This window comes from Carex rostrata, chromosome 25 (assembly GCF_964058835.1).
Source record: "Carex rostrata chromosome 25, lpCarRost1.2, whole genome shotgun sequence".
Classification (NCBI taxonomy): Eukaryota; Viridiplantae; Streptophyta; class Magnoliopsida; order Poales; family Cyperaceae; genus Carex; species Carex rostrata.
In genome coordinates, this window is record NC_135942.1 from 3977164 (window position 1) to 4000671 (window position 23508).

Sequence of the window (23508 nt, forward strand, 5' to 3'; positions counted from 1 at the left end):
GCTTGCTTAAGAAAAATGTGGATTTCATATAAGGATAAAAGGTATAATGGGTATCCGTTTTTTAAGGAGAAAATATTTTTTTTATAAAGATATAATATTTTATATTTTTAATAAAAGAAAAGATAGGTATTCTATAAATTTAAATTTAGTTTTAATATAAAAGACAATAAAATTGATAAATTTGTGAGTAAAAGTTTAGAGGGTGAATACATAATTTTGAAGTTTAGAAGGTGATTACGAATTTTGATGTTTTTGAGGGGTATACTTGAAATTGTCTCTTTTTCTGTAATATCTTTCAACTTCATTTCTCTTCATTTTTGTATTTAATTATAATTTAATTGTAATTCTCTTATTTGTCAGACTTCAACTTTATTTAAGCTAGCAACACAATTTCAGTCCTTGCAATGGCGGATGCTCCTCGCTTGACAGTTCTCGTCACCGGCGCTGGTGGCCGTACAGGTTCTCTCTCTCTCTCTCTCCTCTATCGACACTTGTACTCGTTATTCTTTCCTCCATTCCAGCGGTCGCATGCACATGTTATTTAGTTTGAAGGTGCTTTATTTCAAAAACACAAAAAAGGATAAATTTCATAATCTTTTATGTTGATGGACCAGTTTGTTGGATTTATCTCATTTTAGGTCAAATTGCTTATAAAAAGCTCAAAGAGCGGCATGAACAGTTTATTCCCAGAGGCTTAGTGCGTTCCGAAGAGAGCAAACAGAAAAGTGTAGGAACTGATGCCGATGTTCAGGACATATTCATAGCTGACATAAGAGATGCTGACAGAATTGTACCTGCATTTCAAGGGGTGGATGCTGTAATCATCCTCATCAGTGCTGTTCCAAAAATGAAGCCCGGTTTTGACCCTACCAAGGGTTGCAGGACGGAGTTTTATTATGAAGACAGTCAATTCCCTGAGCAGGTTGTTTAACTAATTTCCCAAAAAGAAAATTTAGTGTTTTGTTACAAACTATTGGAATACACACATCTCTTTAAGTCATCCATTTCTCTTATTTTCTTTCAATAAAAGGATGGAGGAGATTCTTTAAAGTTGCGGTGTTTGATTTATGTCATATTTATTGTGACAAATGTCCTCACAGATGCATACCAAAAACAATGGGAAGCATAAAAATTAAACCCAATGACTTGGTTCTGCACTTTCTGGTTCAGTACTAGTTGGTAATGGTCAGCAATGTTCTAAAAACCTGACGGACTGGTACTGTATTAACACCGATATCTTTTGCCTTGAGTAAGTTCCTTTCAACTGAAAGGAAATGAAGTTTGTATTACCAAATTCAAATTTTTTCTTTCTTATTGGATTGTTCAAGATGTTTACTTGCTTTGATTGCTAGTTTGATTAGATTAGCCAAAAAAACCAAATTGATGCCGGTAACACATTTTCTCTTTTTATTATCTATATAGCTCAAGGTTTTGATAAAGTATCAGTTTGACATTATGTGGGATAATTAAGGCTCAATTCCAGCCTTAACTAGTCGAAAAAACATTAAGAAAGCTTGTTGTTACAATTGTAATTTGACAGTTTGGCCCGGTCCTTGTGTGCGGTGGTTTGGCTAGTATGGTAGTGTGGCATTCAAGTATGCTAGTTTTTGTTAAGAAGTTTCATAGTCTTTCAACTTTTGTTTCAGCGAAGACAGCTGGAGTTAAGCATGTTGTGCTGGTTGGCTCGATGGGAGGCACCAATCCTAATCACCCGTTGAATAGCTTGGGGAATGACAACATTTTGGTAATTATCTGCTTCTGAAGCGATCTCTTTTTCTGAATTTTGATATCCAATCTTGTGAAACATCTTGAATGAGGAGCAATTCAGCCATAAAACGTTTGATGGAATTTGTTATAGTAAGTTAGGGAAAATATTATTCACGATAGGAGGATGTGAATGTTTCTCTTTTCTTTGTAGGTATGGAAGAGAAAGGCTGAGCAGTATTTAGCTGAGTCAGGCATACCTTATACCATAATAAGGTACAAGTTTGTGTATCTATTAATTCTTCATATGTTAAATGTATTTTACCGAAATTTGTCAACAGTACCCAAACATTTTGTGATGGAACTAACTATTCACACCAAAAGAAGTACTTAATCACATATGACATTTCTTATGAATTCAACTGAGGTCTCATAGCCAGGTGACAAACTTGATTGTTTTTTGTTGTTCAATTTGGTTTTCAACATTCAAGTTAGTGTTTTGTATGGTTTAGGCCAGGAGGGTTACTGGATAAAGAAGGGGGTGTGCGGGAGTTGGTAGTGGGGAAGGATGATGAACTTCTTCAGACCAATACAAAATCTATTCCTAGGGCTGATGTGGCAGAAGTCTGCGTTGAGGTTTATCTCCCCCACTCACTTTCTCATGCATTTATGGGGTAATGAGTATATATAGTGTGAATGGGTGATGAACTTGTATTCTTTATACAGGCTCTGCAGTTTGAGGAAGCAAAGTTCAAAGCATTGGATTTGGCATCGAAGCCTGAAGGAGTAGGTACACCGACTAAGGATTTTAAGGCACTCTTTGCACAAGTTAACTCGCGATTTTAGTGAGGCTTTGTTTTACATAATGAGATGCCTTGTTATCTTCTTAGTTTTTCTTATATTATCATTTATGAAAATTGTGTAGTTATGTCTTATTTGAACACTGTTATAGCGTATGAATCCCTTTGAATTTTGATCTAAATAAAAGCAACAAGTGATTCTAGAAAAATGTTCCAATATATTGACAACTTTGCTAATTGCGAATGAAATCTGCTCAAACTATTTGATTATGATCATATGTGAAATTACAAAATGGACATATATTATTGGAGATGATGTCGGAAGACAACAAATATACTAATTCCTATCCCCGATCTGCAATTTGGAGTTAATATATATTATATAATGATATGGACTTTATCTCAAAAAAAATATATTCTCTCAAAAAAATATAATGATACGGACTATCTGATCCTAGGGACATCTTGATCGGACTGCAGAGATGCATTAACTCAAAGTTTGACTTGATGGGACGGTAGAGATACATTAACTCAAAGTTTGACTTAATGCAGAGTATATGGATTCATTTAAGAGGACTACAGGAGGGATTCAATACCTCACCATACTTTATATTTTATATTTTTGTTTTCAAAATTCAAACTGCTCAAAATGATATTTATATTAAAATATACTTGAGGATGAAATTTTTTACTATGTTTTTAAGACGGATAGAAAATTATTATTTTTGAATGGTATAAAAATAATGATTTTGTATCCTTTTTTTAAAAAAAAAAGTAAAAAGAAAATAAAAAATTACAAAATTTCATCTCCAAACATATTTTAATATAAATATTATATTGAGCAATTCGGATCAATAGTTTGAATTTAAAAAATGAAGATATTGTTACACTTAGGGGCACCTCTAATTGCTCAAAAACTGAAATTAAATTGCAATTGAAAGTAAAGAGATGAGTTTAGAGAAATTTGACACGCGGGGTGATAACGGAGTTCGGCAAAACAAAGGCCTACGTCTCCGGGGCTTCGCAACCTTGTGAGGTGCGCCTTCCTATTACCCAATACGAAAGGATTACAACTTGTGAACCGTTGAGCCCTTACACACCAAGCGGGAAGTCAAACGGCCAACTCAAAGAAGTGAGAACAAGGTCTCGATTATCTAGGAACACAAGAGAAACACTCAATAGCTTACTCTAACCTAATCTATAGCTAGATTGGTGAAGTAGGTTGAGGTTGCTTGAGGGATTTTAAAGTTATAGGCTCTCACAACAATGGTGGATTCTAAGCTCTCAGAAAATCACTTTTGAAATAATTAGGGTCGGCTAAGGTGCTTTTGAAAGTGATCCCCTCAATCTATTTATAGTGGCAGCTCAAAAATGAGCTGTTTGATATAAAACGTTACCAACGTTTTATAAAACGTTACCAACGTTTTATTCAAATGCGATTTAGGGTTTTAATTCTCTGACAGCTTAGTAAAACGTTGCTCAACGTTTTACAAAACGTTACAACGTTTTATAAACGTTATAACGTTTTCTAAACGTTCCAACGTTTCTAGTTTATACTGAACACCTGTTCTTCAGTTGTTCTGAGCCTGTTAAACGTTACAACGTTTCATAACCGTTATAACGTTTGTAAAACGTTACAACGTTTTATAAAACGTTCTAACGTTATAACTTGGTTTTCTTTTGATATTTTTGAAGCTTCTGATCATTATAAAACGTTACCAACGTTTTGTAAACGTTCATAACGTTTTATCCCACTTTGATCAACCTCACACATACTTTATCAATCTTTTGAATTTACATTTTATATTCTTGATAAAAGTCTTCGTGATTTCTTCAGTCCAAGCATATTTCATCGCAGTTCTTTCTCTTCTTGGACCTATATGTTCTTAAAATAGAAGAAATCGTAAAATTCAATAATTGTATGTTTTTGCAAATTAGTCAAATAGACGTAAAAGATTATTGTACGAACAACAATCTCCCCCTTTTGGCGATTTGCAAAAACATACAATGTGAGTAAGTGTATAAATCGAAAATTTTCAGAAATTAGTTAATCCAGTTTTGATTTTGCATTTCAATCCATTTGTACCAATTTCTCCCCCTTTTGGAAATCGACGAAAGGGTTGAAAATTAGCACTAATTTAAAGTGCTCCCCCTCAAATTATGCACTCCCCCTCAATTTAGTAATATAGCAACAATAATTTACAAACAAAAATAAAGTTGAGGGCATAACTTTTACATGCAAAAACAATTCAATTTCAATTCACCATATCAAGTTGTATATATCCATGTGCATAGCTCATGCATATACAACATTTCAACTCATGCAATCCAAGTAATTCAATAAAACTTGTCAAGGCGCCAAGATATCCAATTTTTGCAATTTTGCAATGTAGCCCCTTACAAGTTAGCAATTCATACACCATTTTTAAGATATCAATATCTCATACATATCTACACCAAATTTCAAATACCACAATTCAATCAAATCATGCAATTCAATCAATTTAAACTAGTTGAAATTCACCAATTTAACAATTCAAAACATTTCAAAACAACAATTGAACTAACATAACAAAACAACAATTCAACTAACATAACCTAAATCAAAGCAATTCAAACAATTCAAATTAAACATGCAATCAACAAACAATTCATGCAAATAACACACAATTTAAGTTATCAAAAAAATACGATCTATTCGTCATTCATGGGGTCGTTTGGTTCTTCGGCCATTTCTTCTTGACTTTCAACTGGGATGTCTTCTTCTTCATCATCCAGGTCTTCTTCCTCAACCAGACGCTCACGTGCTCGTGCCGGGCTTCCAGAGGGACCATATTGCTTGATAAAGCGATTGGAGAGGCTTGATTGTGCTTCATCAAGCGTATTGAGAGCTCGAGCATGTGCTCGCAGTTGTTGCCTTATCTTCATTTGCCCCTTTTCAAGCTTGTCGAACCTCCTATTCATGGCTTGATGATTCTGTTGAATCTCAAGACGTTGGTTGTGCATTTGTTGACAAAGCCACATCATTTGTGCTTCTTGACCTTCTGGAGGGACAAACGCACCAGCTTGTGGCACAAATTGTGGTTGAGGTGGAGGTTGAGCCGGTGCAACTTGTTCTTCCGGATCCCAGTATTGATTGGGTAGTGCCTCTTGATGGTTTATCCATTGGTTGATGGCTCTTGCATCGGGTTCATAGCGCCTCAGACCCGATTCTGAATGACCATAGACCCACCCGATTCTTGTCAGGTGGTCAACCAAATTTGTCGGGAAGGATACTTCTGCATCTTCAGGTAGTTGGATACCGTTGAGACGGATGATTTTGTGAATGAGGTGGGCATAAGGCAGAGAGTGGACCGAGGTTGTAAATGCACCATTAATGTGACGAAGAAAGAAGTAGGGTATATTAATCCTCTTTTCATCCATTTGAATGAGATGACGAAGAAAGTACATGGGTCCCCACTCAAGATTGGTTTTGATTGTGGCTTTGGGCATAAGGATGTTGTTGATGAAGAGAAAGAGCAATCGATGTAGAGATGGAAGGTGAGAAGCATAGATTTTAGCCCCGGATATGTAGTTGCGGTCAAACCATTTCTTATAGTCAAGTGAAGTTCCATCGGCATAAAGAGGCCAACTTCTCAAGGGGTAGGTTTCCTCCCCGTCATTCTCAACCCCAAGCCATTGTGCCACAGTATCCAGAGATAGGACAATTTCTTTCCCGCCTACCCAAGAGATGATCCTGAAGGGTTCATCACTAGTTTGGATGTTTGCATAGAACGTGCGGGTAAGAAGGTCATTGTAGGGTTCATAACAAGTGACAATAGGTTCCCATCCCCAATGATTCACATAAGCAATTATCTTGTCATCCTCGGGTTGGGAGAAGGTAACCGCGGCTTTGTTAAACCAGTAGCAATCGGTTATTTTCCTATTCATAAAAGAACCCACATAATTCTCATAGGCCACAATATCCCGGAATAGGTATCTATTTGACCGGTGAATGTTCCAATTTGGTTCCAAATTTCCCCCACTTCCTTGACCAACCTCCGAGTCCACACGTCTTTTCTTACTACCCTTAGGCACTGCATCTTTCTTTGGAGCCATTAGATTAGGGTTAAAGAGAAAGTTTACCGATTGAGAGGTGAAGTGCTAAACCGAGAAGAGGAGAGCCCTAGAAGTGCAGTGGTGAAGCCGGATCGTCAATCCAACGGTCGGATCGCCGGATTTGCTCCTAGGGTTTTGGCTAGGGTTTTGGAGAGAGAGAGATTGAGAGAGGGAAAGGAGATTTGGAGAAGAGAATTGAGTAGTGAGAAGAGAGGAGAAGAGAAATCAAGAAGAATTTCTTGATTTGGTGAAGTAGATGGCTAGAATGGGTAGAGAGAGAGAGACAGAGTCGGAGTAGAGGAAGAAGGAGAGGTTTGAAGGAAGAAAGAAAGAATAGAGAGGAAGGGACGGGTTTGGAGGCTTTAAAACCATTTTTCGCTATAAAACGTTACCAACGTTTGTTTAAAATACATTGTTTTTACCTAAAACGTTATAACGTTTGTGTAACGTTTGTTCAACGTTTTTGTGAAGCTTTCGGACTTTTTGAAGTCTCATAAAACGTTACCAACGTTTGGAAAACGTTACAACGTTTTCACTTGTAATTTTTGCACTTTTGGTCCCTTGTCAGACAAACGTTGCAACGTTTGTATAAACGTTGTGACGTTTTGAAAGCGTTGGAACGTTTGTGCAACGTTTGTCCAACGTTTTTGTGAAGCTTTCGGACTTTTTGAAGTCTAATAAAACGTTACCAACGTTTTCAAAACGTTTACAACGTTTATATTGTAATTTGTCAATATTTTGGCTAAGTATTGGAAGTGAAAACGTTTATAACGTTTATAAAACGTTATGTAACGTTTTTATAATGCTTTCGGACTTTTTGAAGTTTCACAAAACGTTAGGAACGTTTTCAGAAACGTTATAACGTTTTGTTTCTTTAAAACACTCCTTAAATGACCTATTTTGATTGCAAATAATAATTTTGAAATAAGTTATGAATATGACTATTCTCTAAGTTCAAGCATGCCTAATTTAAATCTCAATTCATTGTGTTGTTGTGTATTTAGGGGTTTTGTGAATATATCGGCAATTTGTTCTTTGGTGTCGATATGTATGAGTTCAATTTCACCTTTTTCTATATGATCCCTAATAAAATGATGCCTTATCTCTATGTGCTTGGTTCTAGAATGAAGGACCGGATTTTTGGATATCATAATGGCACTAGTATTGTCACACATAATTGGTACGTTGCGGAAGCGAATTTCATAATCATTTAGGGATTGAATCATCCAAAGAATTTGTGTGCAACAACTACCGGCCGCTACATACTCGGCTTCCGTTGTGGAAAGGGCAACCGAGGTTTGTTTGCGACTTGACCAAGATACAAGTGAACCACCAAGAAATTGGCATGTACCACTTGTGCTTTTTCTATCCATACAGTCTCCGGCAAAATCAGCATCGGCATATCCTATCAAGTCTAAATCCGATTGTTTGCCATACCATAATCCCAAATTTAAACTACCCTTGACATATTTAAGAATTCTTTTAACGGCTTTCAAGTGCAATTCTTTGGGATTTGCTTGATACCTAGCACATAGACATACCGCAAACATTATATCGGGTCTACTAGCAGTTAAATAGAGTAGGCTACCTATCATAGCTCGGTATTGAGTGATGTCCACCGATGTGCCATTTGGATCCGAGTCAAGATTTGCATTCGTAGCCATTGGAGTTTTGCTTGTATTGCTTTCGGTCATCCCAAATTTCTTGATCAATTCCTTCGCATACTTGGTTTGGCTCACAAATGTGCCATCCATGAGTTGCTTGATTTGAAGCCCCAAGAAGAAGTTCAATTCACCCATCATGCTCATCTCAAATTCACTACTCATAAGAGAAGAAAATTCCTCGGCAAGTGCCGCATTAGGTGAACCAAAAATTATGTCATCTACATAGATTTGCACCACCAAAAGTGATCCATCTCTTTTCTTAGTGAAAAGAGTTGTATCATTATTGCCTCTAATGAATTCATTGTCAATTAGAAATGAACTTAATCTACCATACCATGCCCTAGGGGCTTGTTTGAGTCCATAGAGAGCTTTGGTGAGTCTATATACATGATTAGGAAATGTTGGATCAACAAAGCCTTGAGGTTGATTAACATACACCTCCTCATCTATGAATCCATTCAAAAATGCACTTTTAACATCCATTTGAAATAGTTTGAAATTTTTGTTTGAGGCATATGCTAAAAGCATTCTAATGGATTCAAGACGAGCTACAGGTGCAAAGGTTTCTTCAAAGTCAATACCCTCTTGTTGTTTGTACCCTTGAGCTACCAACCTAGCTTTGTTGCGAATTACATTTCCATCTTCATCCTTTTTATTTCTAAAGACCCATTTGGTTCCAATAATCATTCTATCATTTGGCTTAGGTACAAGTTCCCAAACTTTGTTCCTTTCAAATTGAGCAAGTTCATCTTGCATGGCACAAATCCAATTTGGGTCTATATTTGCATCTTTAAAATTTTTAGGTTCTATATGAGATACAAATGCACAATGACCAATCATTTGATTTAATTCGGATCTTGTTTTAACTCTTTCCCTAGGATCACCAATTACATTAGAAAGAGGATGAGAAGATACTTCCCTTAGGTCTTGAGGAATTTGATACTCAATTCGTGAAGATTGCATCTCTTCGGTTTGCATTCCTTCAACTATTGGATCCATCTCGACAATGTTGGTTGCATCCATTTCGGGTTGAGTTTGCTCGGGTTGATCCTCAATTGTATCGGTTCTTGTCTCAATTTCATCTTGATCAAGAATTGGCACTTCAACACCTACAATCTCAATACCTTTCTCGACCTTTTGATTAGCATTTTCATCAAATTTAACATGCACGGATTCAATTACAATTCTTTGAGATGGAATGTAAATTCTATAGGCTTTACTTGAATTTGAATATCCTACAAACATTCCCTCAATAGATTTAGAATCAAATTTAGTTACTTTAGGAGATTCATCAAGAACAAAGCATTTTGAACCAAATACTCTAAAATGAGATATCTTAGGCTTGTACCCTTTCCATAGCTCATAAGGTGTTTTATTCAATATGGTCCTTATGCTTACGCGATTTACCACGTAGCATGCCGTATTTACCGCTTCGGCCCACAAGTGTTTGGGTAAGGAGTATTCATTTAGCATGGTTCGGGCAAGCTCAACTAAGGTTCGGTTCTTCCTCTCAACTACCCCATTTTGTTGAGGTGTGCGAGGAGCCGAATACTCATGTTTGTATCCCCTTTTAGAGCAAAGTTGATCAAATTTTGCATTTTCAAATTCCCCCCCCATGGTCGCTTCTAATCCTAATGATTTTTGACCCCTTTTCATTTTCAACACGTTTGCAAAATTCAATGAAGTTGCTAATTGCATCATCCTTGTGTTGTAGGAATAAAACCCAAGTAAAGCGACTATAGTCATCTACAATTACATATGCATATTTCTTTTTGGCCAAACTTGGTACACTAATTGGTCCGAATAAATCCATATGTAACAATTGCAAAGGTTGATCGGTTGAAACCATGTCTTTGGATTTAAAACTACTCTTGGTTTGTTTACCTTGAACACATGCATCACATAATCCTTCAAGTTCTAATTTATGTGTTGGTAAACCACGCACAAGGTCTAGTTTAATCAATTTCTTAATGGTATCTATTGAAACATGACCTAACCTACGATGCCATAACCATGATCCACTAGATACGGCACTTAGACAAGTTTCACCGGAATCAAAATGAGTAAAATACAAGTAATACACATTTTTCTTTCGTTTACCCGAATAGATTAGAGCATCATCCGAAGATCTAACTAAGTGACAAGCATTAGCATCAAATTTGGCATAGTATCCCGAATCACATAACTTACTTACACTAAGTAAGTTATAGTCTAATCCATCAACTAGATATACATTGGATATGGTCAAGTGTTGGTTACCAATTGAGCCTATACCAATAATAGAGCTCTTCCTTTGATTGTTTCCAAAGGTAACCGTACCTCCATCATATGGTTCTAAGAATTTAAAGTTTGATTTGTCACCGGTCATATGGTGTGAGCATCCACTATCAATGATCCAAGCACTTTCCTTTTGAGATGAAATCAAACACACCTACAAAGTATATATTAGTTATTATTGAGTTAGTAACTAACATATACCTTGCTTTTAATCTCCCCCTTTGTATTTGGCAATTTTAAAACTTTTAGGGGAGATTAAGTGTGAACCTAAGATAGAATAGATTTAGGAACCCAAACAACATTATGTTTGTTGTTTACATTCCTAAATCCACATTCTAAGGAAGTGTGGCCAAATTTACAACAATAGTTGCATATTGTAGTCGATTGCTTAAGTGTAGTAGAACCTTGTTTGAGAATGGATTGGTACTTCACTTCACATACACTACTCTTATTACTATCATGTGACCTATTTGCAACTTTGAATGCAACACTTTTGATTTTGTTAGAATTAAATCTATTGTGATGTTGGGGAACATCTCTAGCTACACCATTTCTTTGAGTTTGGTTTTGTAAAGCATTTTTATTTTTAAGTTCATAAAACCATCCATCGGGTCCTTTGAAATAAGTTTTGTTTGACCCCTTTGGATTAAACATGTTCTTATCACTATTTTGAAAAGTATTTTTGTTCTTGAAATTTCTTTTATTATACTTATATCTAAATGCATAATTAGGTGACTTTTTATCTTGATTAGCATTTGAGGCATGAGAGGACTTCAATTTGGATGACTCCTTGTTCAAGGGAGTCAAACCATTTTTGGTAAAGAATTGATAATTTGAATATTGTTCACAATTAAACTTTAGCTTTTCATTTGGAATACTTGAAGTTTGAGAATGTTCCCCTTTTTCTTTAGGGCTTAGCACGTGATTAGATTTAAGTGAGGATTTACCCTTCTCAAATCCAAGACCAACTCTATCATTTTTATAATAGGATTGATCATTTATCAATTTGCTCACATAGTAGGGATCTAGACTAGTGACTTTTGATAATTCACTAGGAGATTTCAATGCCCGAATTTCGGTTTCCAAAGTTTGAACTTTAACTTTTAAAATGCCTATTTCACCTAAGTGAGATACTTTTAATTTTTTATTTTCAAGTTCTAGCATGTCATTTTTTGCAATTAATTTTTGGATAATACCTTCCTTCTCAACCAAGGTTCTATTTGACTCATCAAGGAGTGATTTCAACCTAGATTCATTATCATAGTGCATTAGAATTTCACTATTGAAAGTGCTTGCATCATTGGTATCTAACCGATTCATATTCAAGTCATTATTGGTCTCATTTGTGATGATACAATTTTCAATATCAATTTCACCACTATATTCTTCACCACCTTCATTTACAAATTCAAGTTCGGTCTCATAACCATCAAGACTAAGAGTTGAATGTACCTCACTAGCAAAGTTTGTTGAGGTGTTGACTCCTTCATCTCCCTTCTTGGCATTCCTTGATTTAACAAGCTCCATGAGAAAGTTGATGGTTGTTTCATCGGTGATGTTCTTGCTAGCTATAATTGAGTCTATGTCAATCTTTGAGGAATCTTCATCTACACTTGCCATCAATGCAAGGTTGATCTCCTCTTCATTATCCGATTCCGTGTCGGATTGTTCCGTCTCACTATCCGAGAACAAGGCTTGCAAAGCTTTGGCCTTCTTCTTCTTATACCCGTCATACTTTTGTCTTGGTTTTCTATCTTGTTGTGTTTCGCCATCCGTGTTCTTCAATTGTGGAAATAGCTTGAAACATGTTTGAATGGAATGCCCTTCTCTATGGCATGTGAAACACATTACCCTTTTGTTCTTCTCTTCTCGTTCCTTGTTGTATTTTCTTTCAAAATCAAGCATTCCTTGAAACATCTTGGATAAGAGAAGAGCATCCTTGGATGTTTCATGATCAATTTTGTTGATAAATTGATCATTTGAGAGACGGGTGTTTGAGGAGCTTGGAAAGTTTCGGTTTTGTGCCGGAAAAGCTACGGTTTTGGACTTTGAGCTTTGCTTCAAATCACCGGATTGTCGAAGTTTTTCTTCAAAACTCCTAAAATGAGCATAGAGGTCATCAGGTGTGAATGTGTCGTGCGTGCCTTGGATTGCCTCTAGAGCACTCACCAACCCGGACCATTTATCCCTCATGAGCATCACCCTTAATAGCTTACCTACAAGTTTATTGTTAGAAAGTGGTTCTCCCAATTCGGTAAACTCATTTTGGATATGCATAAGTCTATTATACATATCCTCAATGCTTTCACCATCTTCAACCTTAAAGGTTTCAAATTTTGCTTCTAAACCGGTTATTTTGGTTCGTTTGATTTGGGTATTCCCTTCATACCGGTTTACAAGAGCATCCCACATTTCTTTCGCACTTGATGCACTACCAAAGAGTGAGGCTACCGATTCACTAACCAAATTGAATATGGCATTGGTTGCTAGATCATTGTCTTTCTTGGTTTGTTTGGAAACGATGGTCTCAATTTTGGCATCGGTTGAACCCTCGGTAGCTACACTTGTGTATGTTGGTGTATACCCTTGTTCAACCACATACCATACCTCAAGGATATTCAAGTAATTGATCATGGTTTTCTTCCAATGCATGAAATTTTTGGTAGTAGTACCAAAAATTAGGGGTTCTTTCACGGATCTATAAGGTGCCATTTGTCAAGTTGATCTAATCTCCAATTAAGTGTGTCTTAATTCGAGTAACTTGCTCTGATACCACTTTGTTACACTTAGGGGCACCTCTAATTGCTCAAAAACTGAAATTAAATTGCAATTGAAAGTAAAGAGATGAGTTTAGAGAAATTTGACACGCGGGGTGATAACGGAGTTCGGCAAAACAAAGGCCTACGTCTCCGGGGCTTCGCAACCTTGTGAGGTGCGCCTTCCTATTACCCAATACGAAAGGATTACAACTTGTGAACCGTTGAGCCCTTACACACCAAGCGGGAAGTCAAACGGCCAACTCAAAGAAGTGAGAACAAGGTCTCGATTATCTAGGAACACAAGAGAAACACTCAATAGCTTACTCTAACCTAATCTATAGCTAGATTGGTGAAGTAGGTTGAGGTTGCTTGAGGGATTTTGAAGTTATAGGCTCTCACAACAATGGTGGATTCTAAGCTCTCAGAAAATCACTTTTGAAATAATTAGGGTCGGCTAAGGTGCTTTTGAAAGTGATCCCCTCAATCTATTTATAGTGGCAGCTCAAAAATGAGCTGTTTGATATAAAACGTTACCAACGTTTTATAAAACGTTACCAACGTTTTATTCAAATGCGATTTAGGGTTTTAATTCTCTGACAGCTTAGTAAAACGTTGCTCAACGTTTTACAAAACGTTACAACGTTTTATAAACGTTATAACGTTTTCTAAACGTTCCAACGTTTCTAGTTTATACTGAACACCTGTTCTTCAGTTGTTCTGAGCCTGTTAAACGTTACAACGTTTCATAACCGTTATAACGTTTGTAAAACGTTACAACGTTTTATAAAACGTTCTAACGTTATAACTTGGTTTTCTTTTGATATTTTTGAAGCTTCTGATCATTATAAAACGTTACCAACGTTTTGTAAACGTTCATAACGTTTTATCCCACTTTGATCAACCTCACACATACTTTATCAATCTTTTGAATTTACATTTTATATTCTTGATAAAAGTCTTCGTGATTTCTTCAGTCCAAGCATATTTCATCGCAGTTCTTTCTCTTCTTGGACCTATATGTTCTTAAAATAGAAGAAATCGTAAAATTCAATAATTGTATGTTTTTGCAAATTAGTCAAATAGACGTAAAAGATTATTGTACGAACAACAGATATGAGATATGAAAAACATGAGATATTGAAATACTCCTCCACATTTAATTATTATGTTGGTACAACACTACAGCTATTTATTTTGGTTATCCCTTTTCTTCTCATTTGAAGACAATAGTGCGCACAAGAACCAATAGATCTTCGTTAGTTTTCATTGACCTATTGAAAGGCTACGAAGAATATTAATATTTTGCGAATATATTATTAGTCTGATTCTTAGAGGAGCGCAAGCATGTTAGATGAACAATTAAAAGTTTCCTTATATAAATCAAATATTGGCATGGGAGATTTTCAAGTAACTGAGAAGAGGGACCAGCCCGCTAATCGTGTGTAGATCTGTGAATTAACTTTGTTAGACAGCCAAACTGTCAATATTGATCATGTAAATGATTAATTAAATCAATCAATTGGATGAATGTAGGTGTTGTTACCGTTAGCCATATCAATGGACTCGACATGATCTTGGAGCTCATCGAGCATGTCTTCAATGTTGTCGGGGGTAATGTTAGTGTAATAATCTAGAAGTCAATAATACGATAATTTATCATTAAGCTTTGTTCATGAATTGGATGATTAATATCATTTTGTTGCCTTGAGTATTATTGAATTTATGGATCATTTTGAGTTCATGACTGAAATTGTGAAACTCCATAATATAGATAATATATACTCTTAAAAAGTCACTGACCAAGGTAATTAGCAGGAACACTAATTACCGCGATAAGGTTAGTATGTGGATTAAAAGATGGTTAAGTTTTACAAACCACCTGACACGAGATGTCATTTTAATCACATAGATACATGTTCTAGGAACATGGTATTTGACAGACCCCGAATGAAACATTAAAAAAAATTGTGTTCGTGTCATTTATGTTTTCATTCAGTGTCACGTTCTACAGTATGAGGTATTTATCGTTCCCACTGAGAAATATGTATGTGTAATTGTTATCCACCGTTGTCCGTAAAAAGCAGTCATAACGGTAGCTTTTCCATATGTATAGCTTAGCTGAGGAAGTGATAGTTTACCAAGAATACTATTTGTCCCTCGTATCTCTATACGAGCTATAGCATCACTGGGCCCCTTGATAGAGTAAGATTATCTGCTAGCAGTATAATTACAAGAGTAATTATATTTGATAATCTGCTCAAGATCAAGAAAAGATTCAGTTAGCAAGGATGACACACATCTACCTTGAAACTGATCTGATAGCTATGAGACAGAAGAACAGACACAAGTAAATTGTTTACTGGATCGTGATATTGTACAGTACAGCATCATCTGTGTAATTGGATGGTCATGATGTGTTGCCAGATGCCACCCATGATTATAGAAGTTAAAACAGTTTTAACTCTATTTACCAACATAACACAGATCCTATTGGGTCACACCATATAGGAGTTAATCGGAGAATCTTATTGTGATTGATTATAAATTAGTTATGATCAATAGTAAGATGGTTATAATTAATTATACGTGTTATAATTAAATTATAAATGTTATGTAAAAATAACAAGCAAAAATATTGGTTAATTTATAAACGTTTGTGACACGTTGTATAAAAGTTAACCGGTTAATTTATAAATGTGCAGGACACGTTGTATAAATTATCGAAACAACAACCGCAAGAAAATATATATAATTGTTCAGAATAATTATACGAATATTATTTGTATTCGGGCCGAGGGCATTCGGGTCTTTTCATATTCGTCTTATCCGCATGACATGTCATCGATCCTATCCAGATGACACGTCATCGATACCGAAACAAACAACCGCAGAAAAATATATATAATTGTTCAGAATAATTATACAAACATTATTTGTGTTCGGGCCGAGGGCATTCGGGTCTTTTCAGATTCGTGCTTATCCGCATGACATGTCATCGATCCTATCCAGATGACACGTCATCGATCTTATCCACATGACATGTCATCCTTATCCATTCAATGGAATATCTTGTAAATAGGCATAAGTTGAGGGGTATTTCGATCTTTTGCGAACCTCCTCAAAAGCCTATAAATAGAGGGGTGCATGTAGAGAGAAATTCACTAATTCACTTGTATCGTTTCGTGCAGAATCGAATCGGTATTTTCTCTCTTTCTCGGTTTCTCTCCTAAATAGTGTTTCGGTTGAGAAAAGAAAGTTATACGTAGTTGACGTATAATCTTACGGGTTGTTGTGGAGAATATTTACGGGATCGATGAATAGTGTTTTATCGAATTTAGCGGTTTGTCAGTTTTGCATATTGATGAAACTGAGCAACCGAAAATTCGTGTTTACGGGTTTTCGTCTTTTCCCTGTGAATAGTGTTTTTGCAGAATTCCGCGGTTTACGGTATTTCTGGCAGAAGAAATAAACTGCTCTCTGGTTAGTCCTGGTGGATAACCGATAGAGGTATCACACGTGTGATACTCCGAGTCGATTCCTTGGTGAGGCTCTACTCGCTCGGTCTGCATTCCAACTGTGATTTGGAAACAAAGTATAAATATGTTATATTAATCTATTTAATTGGTAAGTAGATTAAAGTTTTAGAAATCAATCATGGAGTAGATCTGTAAAAGGATTAAATTGGGTTTTGATGCCAAAGGAATACTAAAGGTGGACCGCCTTGGAAAGTTTCCTGACATACCCCGTTTAATCCTGAGCTTAAGTTGGCTGTAGAAATTTTTGTTCTACGGTCATTCCGCACCTTAAGCCTAAACGGGTTTCCGGTTAGCAACGCGTAAAACCCCAACAGTGGTATCAGAGCACAAGGCTCTCCCGCTGATTGATTTTCTAAAAGTTATAACTTATGCAAATTAGGTGCATATACTGCATATCAGTTTAATTCTTACATTTGCAGCTTAAATCCAAAACCGATTAGAAATGAGATTTTCTTGGATCGGTTCTACCGACTAAGAAAGTTAAATTAGATTTAAGCTTTCTTTATGCTTTCTTATGAAATGTAAACTTTTACATTTCTTGGATCGGTTTTCCGACCGAGAAAGATAAAATAGGATTTTATGCTTTCTTTATGTTTTCGATTTCAAAACTTTCAACTGCGTTTGAGTATATCTAAGAATGTGATGAAGCAATAAAGTACCCAAGTAAGAACTGCTAATCTCCACCCGTAAACGACAAGGTTAATGACAAGAAAAGTCTCGGCTTTTCGTCTAACCCTCGTTTACGTGTCCTGATAGCTGGCCCAAAGGGGACTTTGTCACGTTACCAAATTACTCTATGCTTTTGAAATGGCAAAATTTAGTGTAAGTTTTTCGCCTTTTCGAAAACCTTCGGATAAGTAAAGTTCATCGAAGAATGTGATGAAGCAATAAAGTACCTGAGTAAGAGCTGTCATTTCCACACAAGAAAGAGATGGTTCTGTCTAGGAAAGATTGAGTCTAAGCGGTCCTCGTGACCCCAATCTTTCCTGGGAGCCCCTTTCACGTGTCCTAATGACTGGCCCAAAAGGAACTTTGTCACGTTACCAAATTGCTTTATGGACCGAAAAAAATATCTGATTTTAAAACATATAAATTGTTTATGTGCTTTAAATGGTATAAATAAGAACTGAGCATAGCTGCAAAATAAAGAATTGGTAACTGATAGATTATATACCCGACTTGGTCCTGTATATAAGTAAATTAGATTTACAGCTTATAGTAAATTAGATTTACTGCTTTAAAATGAAAAATGGGTAAAATTAGATTTACCGTCTTTCTAAGGAACCGTGAAAGAAAACTTTATTTGAAGAAAAATATGAATGTGGGATCACATTTGACATTGTTTCTTTCTGACTTCCTTTCCACGACTGCTTGCTGAAGCATATGAAAGAGGTCTTTTAAGAAAATGTAAATGAGATCATATTCACTATTCTTTCTGTCTGACTTCCTTTCCACGACTGCTTACTGAAGCATATGAAAGAGGTCTTTGAGGAAGATAGGAATTGGATCACAATCGGTATTTTTTCTAACAAGCAACTTTCACGTGTCCGTAATGCTAACCAAGGTCAACATTACAAACTGAAAGAAATATATGTGACTCGGTCACATATATAGATAAATCAGATTTACTGCTATCATATAAAAACGTATATATTAGATTTACCGTTTTTATAAGAAACCATATAAACTACCTCTACAAGATAGACGGTAGCTAAAGTCAGTTACAAGAACTGACTGCTTAAACAAAGCTAAGCGTATCAAAGAGGTACTGATAAGAACAGAAACTAATGGAGATCACATTTCGTATTCAAGACTTCCTTTCCACGACTGCTTAATGAAGCATATGAAAGAGGTCGCTATAAAGATACGAATAGAATCACATTAATCGTTCTTTCTAACATAAGATAAGAAAAGAAATGGAGATCACATTCAGTATTAAAGACTTCCTTTCCATAATTGCTTAATGAAGCATATGAAAGAAGTCGCTATAAAGATACGAATAGAATCACATTAGTCGTTCTTTCTGACATACCCCTTTGGAGATTGCTGGCACTGTTAAGCATAAACACCAACCCATTAAATATTAAGTAGTATGCCCTTCCCACTCTATCCTCCTCAAACCATTGTTCATTGGTTGATGGGTAAACTACTCAGTAGACATCGCCTTTTACCTTTGGTGGTCGAGGGTTATGTCCGACATATCAAACCAAATAGAGTGAGGTTACTTACCGATGATTTCCAAAACAGTTTTGGGCTCGGGGCAAAGTCTTCGTTAAATACACGTGATGTTTTAACGAAACCAAGAATCACAAAGAGATGTGATTAGCAAGTTTGCTTACCTAAGATAACTGATAGCCATGATATGCATACACTGCCTTGGTTATTAGTGAAAATATGGATCTTGGTTCTACTGCAAACGGGAATAGAACAAATTTGTAGTGGGAGTTTTATTATTGGAATAAAACATTACATGAACAAAGCTAAAATCTTTACTTTAAACGTTGTAGAAATATGGCTAAAGAAACGTCTTTCTCTTTACGCTCTCTATTCGAAAGGTAGACATACGTGAGAAAAAGGAATATATCCTAAATACACCGGTCCTTGCTGAAATAGTAGAGAGAAGCTTTGTCAATACTCACATGCTTCGTATGACAAGCGATGATGAGAAACTGGAGAAGCTTAACTGTCCGTTGAGCCACGAGTTGGCCACATAAGTTATCCTGAACTCATTTCCTCTCAGCTATTCAGAGTTCATTGTGAACTCCCATAAGCAAGAGTTGGATAAGAGCTTGCAGGAGCCCCAAGGGATGCTGAGGATCACTGATAAAGACATCGACAATAGCTCTCATGTCCTCATGATCCAAGAAGGTGGGAAGAAGATCAAGAAAGCAAAAGGAAAAAACGGCTATTAAGTACAAAGGCAAAGGGAAGTTGGTTCCAGGAACGAACTCTCCCAAGATAAAGGTTTATGCTAACTCTGACTGTTATTTTAGCAATAGCAAAGGTCACTGGAAGAGAAACTGCCCGGAGTCTCTTGGAGATATGAAGTTTGAGAATGTCTCAAAAGTCTCAGTCTCAAGTATTTATGTTATTGAAATTAATGTTGCGACCTCTCTTAATGATTCAGTACTGGATACCGGATCATGTGCTCATATTTGCACGAATATGCACGCACTAAGAGGAAGTTACGCAATAAGGAAGTACAACTCTGAGTTGGAAACGGAGCACAAGTTGCAGCCGTTACAGTCGGTAGGATAGAATTGTACTTGCCTAGCGGGTTTATTCTGAAACTAGAAAATGTCTATTTTGTTCCTACCATTTCTAGAAATATCATATCAATCTCGTGTTTAGAGATGAATGGTTTCTCGTTTGTTATAAAGGACAATAGATGTTCTATTTATAAAAATGAGACATATTATGAATCATCTTACTTGTTAAATGGTCTTTATATGCTAGAAATGGAAAATCCCGTGTTTAACATCAATAACAAAAGACTCAAAACGTTTCATGAAAGTATTGACTTACATGAGACATAAGTCTGAATCCTTTGACGAGTTCAAGGAATTTAAGACTAAAGTAGAAAATCAACTGAACAAAAGTATTAAGGCATTACGGTAGGACCGTGGAGGCGAATACTTGAGTTATGGTTTTCAAAATGTACTTAAAGGAATGTGAGATAATCTCACAACTCACACCTCTAGGGACACCGCAATGTTACGGTGTTGCCAAGAAAATGAAACAAACCATGCTGGACATGATTCGTTCCATGATGAGTAACGCCACCCTTCCAAAATCATTTTGGGGACACGCACTAGATACTGCCGCACTAACGATAAATATGGTTCCATCCAAGTCAGTTGAAAAGACTCCATACGAGTTATGGTTTGGGAAATCCCAAATATGTCTTATCTTAAAAATGGGGTTGCGAAGTATTTGTCAAACGCTAGACGTCTGACAAACTTGATCCCAAATCTGACAAGTGTTTTTTCGTAGAATATCCTAAGGAAACAAAAGGATATTACTTCTATTACCAGTCCGAGAACAAATTAGTTGTTGCTCGTCATGGTATACTTTTGGAGAACGAGTTTCTTGCAAAAGGAAGTAGTGGGAGTAATGTAATACTTGAAGAAATTCAAGATACATCACACAATACAATATCTGAACTAGATCAGATTAACCCACCTCTTGATTTTTGGCTGATGAGCATCTGGAAGTACCAAGTCCACAAGTAGTTGTGGATGAGGTTCTAGTCTCGAGCTCAAGTGCATCAACGCAAGTTGAAGTAGAACTGGATCCGCAGACATTTGTGGATCAAGTTCGACAGCCTGAAGAACAAGTGCTACGTAGGTCAATGAGAACAGTCCATGCACCCGAGAGGTACTTGGGACTGCACGAGGTCTCAGTTTTTGACACTGAAGATCCTCTGACCTATGCGGAAGCAATGGATAGGCCTGACTCTGATAAATGGCTGGAGGCCATGAGATCCGAAATACAGTCCATGTATGACAACACGGTTTGGAACCTAGTTGTACCACTTGATGGGTTGAAGCCCATAGCTAACAAGTGGGTTTTCAAAGGAAAACAGACATGGATGACAATATGACTATTTACAAAGCACGGCTAGTAGCGAAAAGGTTTCAAACAAATTCTGGGAATTGATGAAACTTTTTCACCCGTGGCTATGTTTAAGTCAATTCGGATACTCCTAGCAATTGCCGCATTTCATGATGATGAAATATGGCAAATGGATGTCAAAACCGCCTTCTTAAAAGGAAATTTAAGAAGAGGATGTGTATATGACACAGCCTACGGGTTTTGAAGATCCAGAGAATGCTGGGAAGGTATGCAAGCTTCTTGAATCCATTTATGGATTGAAGCATGCATCACGGAGTTGGAATCTTCGATTTGGCAAAGAAGTCAAAAAGCTTGACTTCGTTAGATGCGAAGAAGAATCTTATGTGTACAGAAAAACTAGTGGGAGTGCCATCGCCTTTCTTAATCTTATATGTAGATAACATACTCTTAATAGGAAACGATATTCCTCTATTTGCAATTAGCCAAGTCTTCATTAAAGAAAAGTTTTCTCGATGAAAGACTTGGGCGAGGATGTCTATATACTAGGCATAAAGATCTACCGAGGTAGATCAAAGAGACTTATAGGATTAAGTCAAAGCACGTACATTGACAAAGTGCTGAATCGGTTCAGCATGCAGGATTCTAAGAGAGGATTCCTGCCAATGAATCATGGTACACAGCTTAGCAAGACTCAGTGTCTTTCGACAACTGATGAGCAAAGCACTATGGAGTAGAGTACCATACGCTTCGGCTATTGGCTCTATCATAAACACCATGTTGTGTACTCGCCCTGATGTCTCGTACGCTTTGAGTGTAACGAGTAGATATCAGGCTAATCCAGGCATAAAGCACTGGAATGCAGTAAAGAATATCCTTAAGTTCTTGAGGAGAACTAAGGATATGTTTCTCGTCTACAACGTTATCACCTAATACGAGAGATCGTAAACATCATAAGATGCTTATAATTAATTATAAAAAATATAATTAATATAAAGGTGATGTAAAGATAAGTAGAGTTGACACAGTCAGCAACACAGCTGATCCACTCACAAAATCTCTTCCTCAAGCCAAGCACGAGATGCTTAATGCTTCTATGGGTCTGGAACACATAGAAGATTGGCTGTGAGATTTTCTCAGGATCTATGAGATCTTAGAGAATATAGAGTTTTGTATATAAGTAGGGCCTATGATGATTGGCTCCTAGCTTAAGTGGGAGATTGTTAGTGTAATAATCTAGAAGTCAATAATACGATAATTTATCATTAAGCTTTGTTTATGAATTGGATGATTAATATCATTTTGTTGCCTTGAGTATTATTGAATTTATGGATCATTTCGAGTTCATGACTGAAATTGTGAAACTCCATAATATAGATAATATATACTCTTAAAAAGTCACTGACCAAGGTAATTAGCAGGAACACTAATTACCGCGATAAGGTTAGTATGTTGATTAAAAGATGGTTAAGTTTTACAAACCACCTGACACGAGATGTCATTTTAATCACATAGATACATGTTCTAGGAACATGGTATTTGACAGACCCCGAATGAAACATTAAATAGAATTGTGTTCGTGTCATTTATGTTTTCATTCAGTGTCACGTTCTACAGTATGAGGTATTTATCGTTCCCACTGAGAAATATGTATGTGTGATTGTTATCCACCGCTGTCCGTAAAAAGCAGTCATAACGGTAGCTTTTCCATATGTATAGCTTAGCTGAGGAAGTGATAGTTTACCAAGAATACTATTTGTCCCTCGTATCTCTATACGAGCTATAGCATCACTGGGCCCCACTACACCAAAATCCACTTCGGGCAACCAAAAAATTGGTTGCAATAGCTATTATTTGGTTGCAATAGATTGATTTTGCAACCAAAATAATTGGTTGCGGGTCGTTGCAATAGATTTGGTAGCAATAGATTTACAACCAACTCTTTGGTTGCAATAAAAATTTGTTTATTGCAACCATAATTTGGTTGCTATACCAATGTGGCAATAAGGTTTGCAACCAAATAAATGGTTGCTATTGCGCATTTATCACAACAAAAAATGGTAGCAATAAAATAATATTCACAACCAAAAAATGGTAG

The 23508-nt window shown here is 36.4% G+C and overlaps 1 protein-coding gene and 1 pseudogene across 1 annotated transcript; both read left to right on the plus strand.

Moving 5' to 3' along the window:
- The first annotated feature begins 312 nt into the window (after positions 1–312).
- On the plus strand, positions 313–2639 carry LOC144543641 (uncharacterized protein At5g02240-like). Its single transcript, XM_078291975.1, has 7 exons — positions 313–459; positions 639–922; positions 1353–1389; positions 1647–1744; positions 1919–1980; positions 2217–2340; positions 2431–2639. Exons 4-7 carry the CDS (start codon positions 1688–1690, stop codon positions 2548–2550), a joined length of 363 nt encoding a protein of 120 aa, XP_078148101.1. The 5' UTR covers positions 313–459; positions 639–922; positions 1353–1389; positions 1647–1687; the 3' UTR covers positions 2551–2639.
- Positions 405–931, plus strand: LOC144543937 (uncharacterized protein At5g02240 pseudogene; annotated as a pseudogene).
- Positions 2640–23508: the final 20869 nt, after the last annotated feature.

Coding starts and splice junctions, on each gene's coding strand:
- LOC144543641 (XM_078291975.1), top strand. CDS start 1,688: ATGGGAGGCACCAATCCTAATCACCCGTTGAATAGCTTGGGGAATGAC. Junction 1,981..2,216: donor ATACCTTATACCATAATAAG/GTACAAGTTTGT, acceptor TGTATGGTTTAG/GCCAGGAGGGTTACTGGATA. Junction 2,341..2,430: donor TGGCAGAAGTCTGCGTTGAG/GTTTATCTCCCC, acceptor TTCTTTATACAG/GCTCTGCAGTTTGAGGAAGC.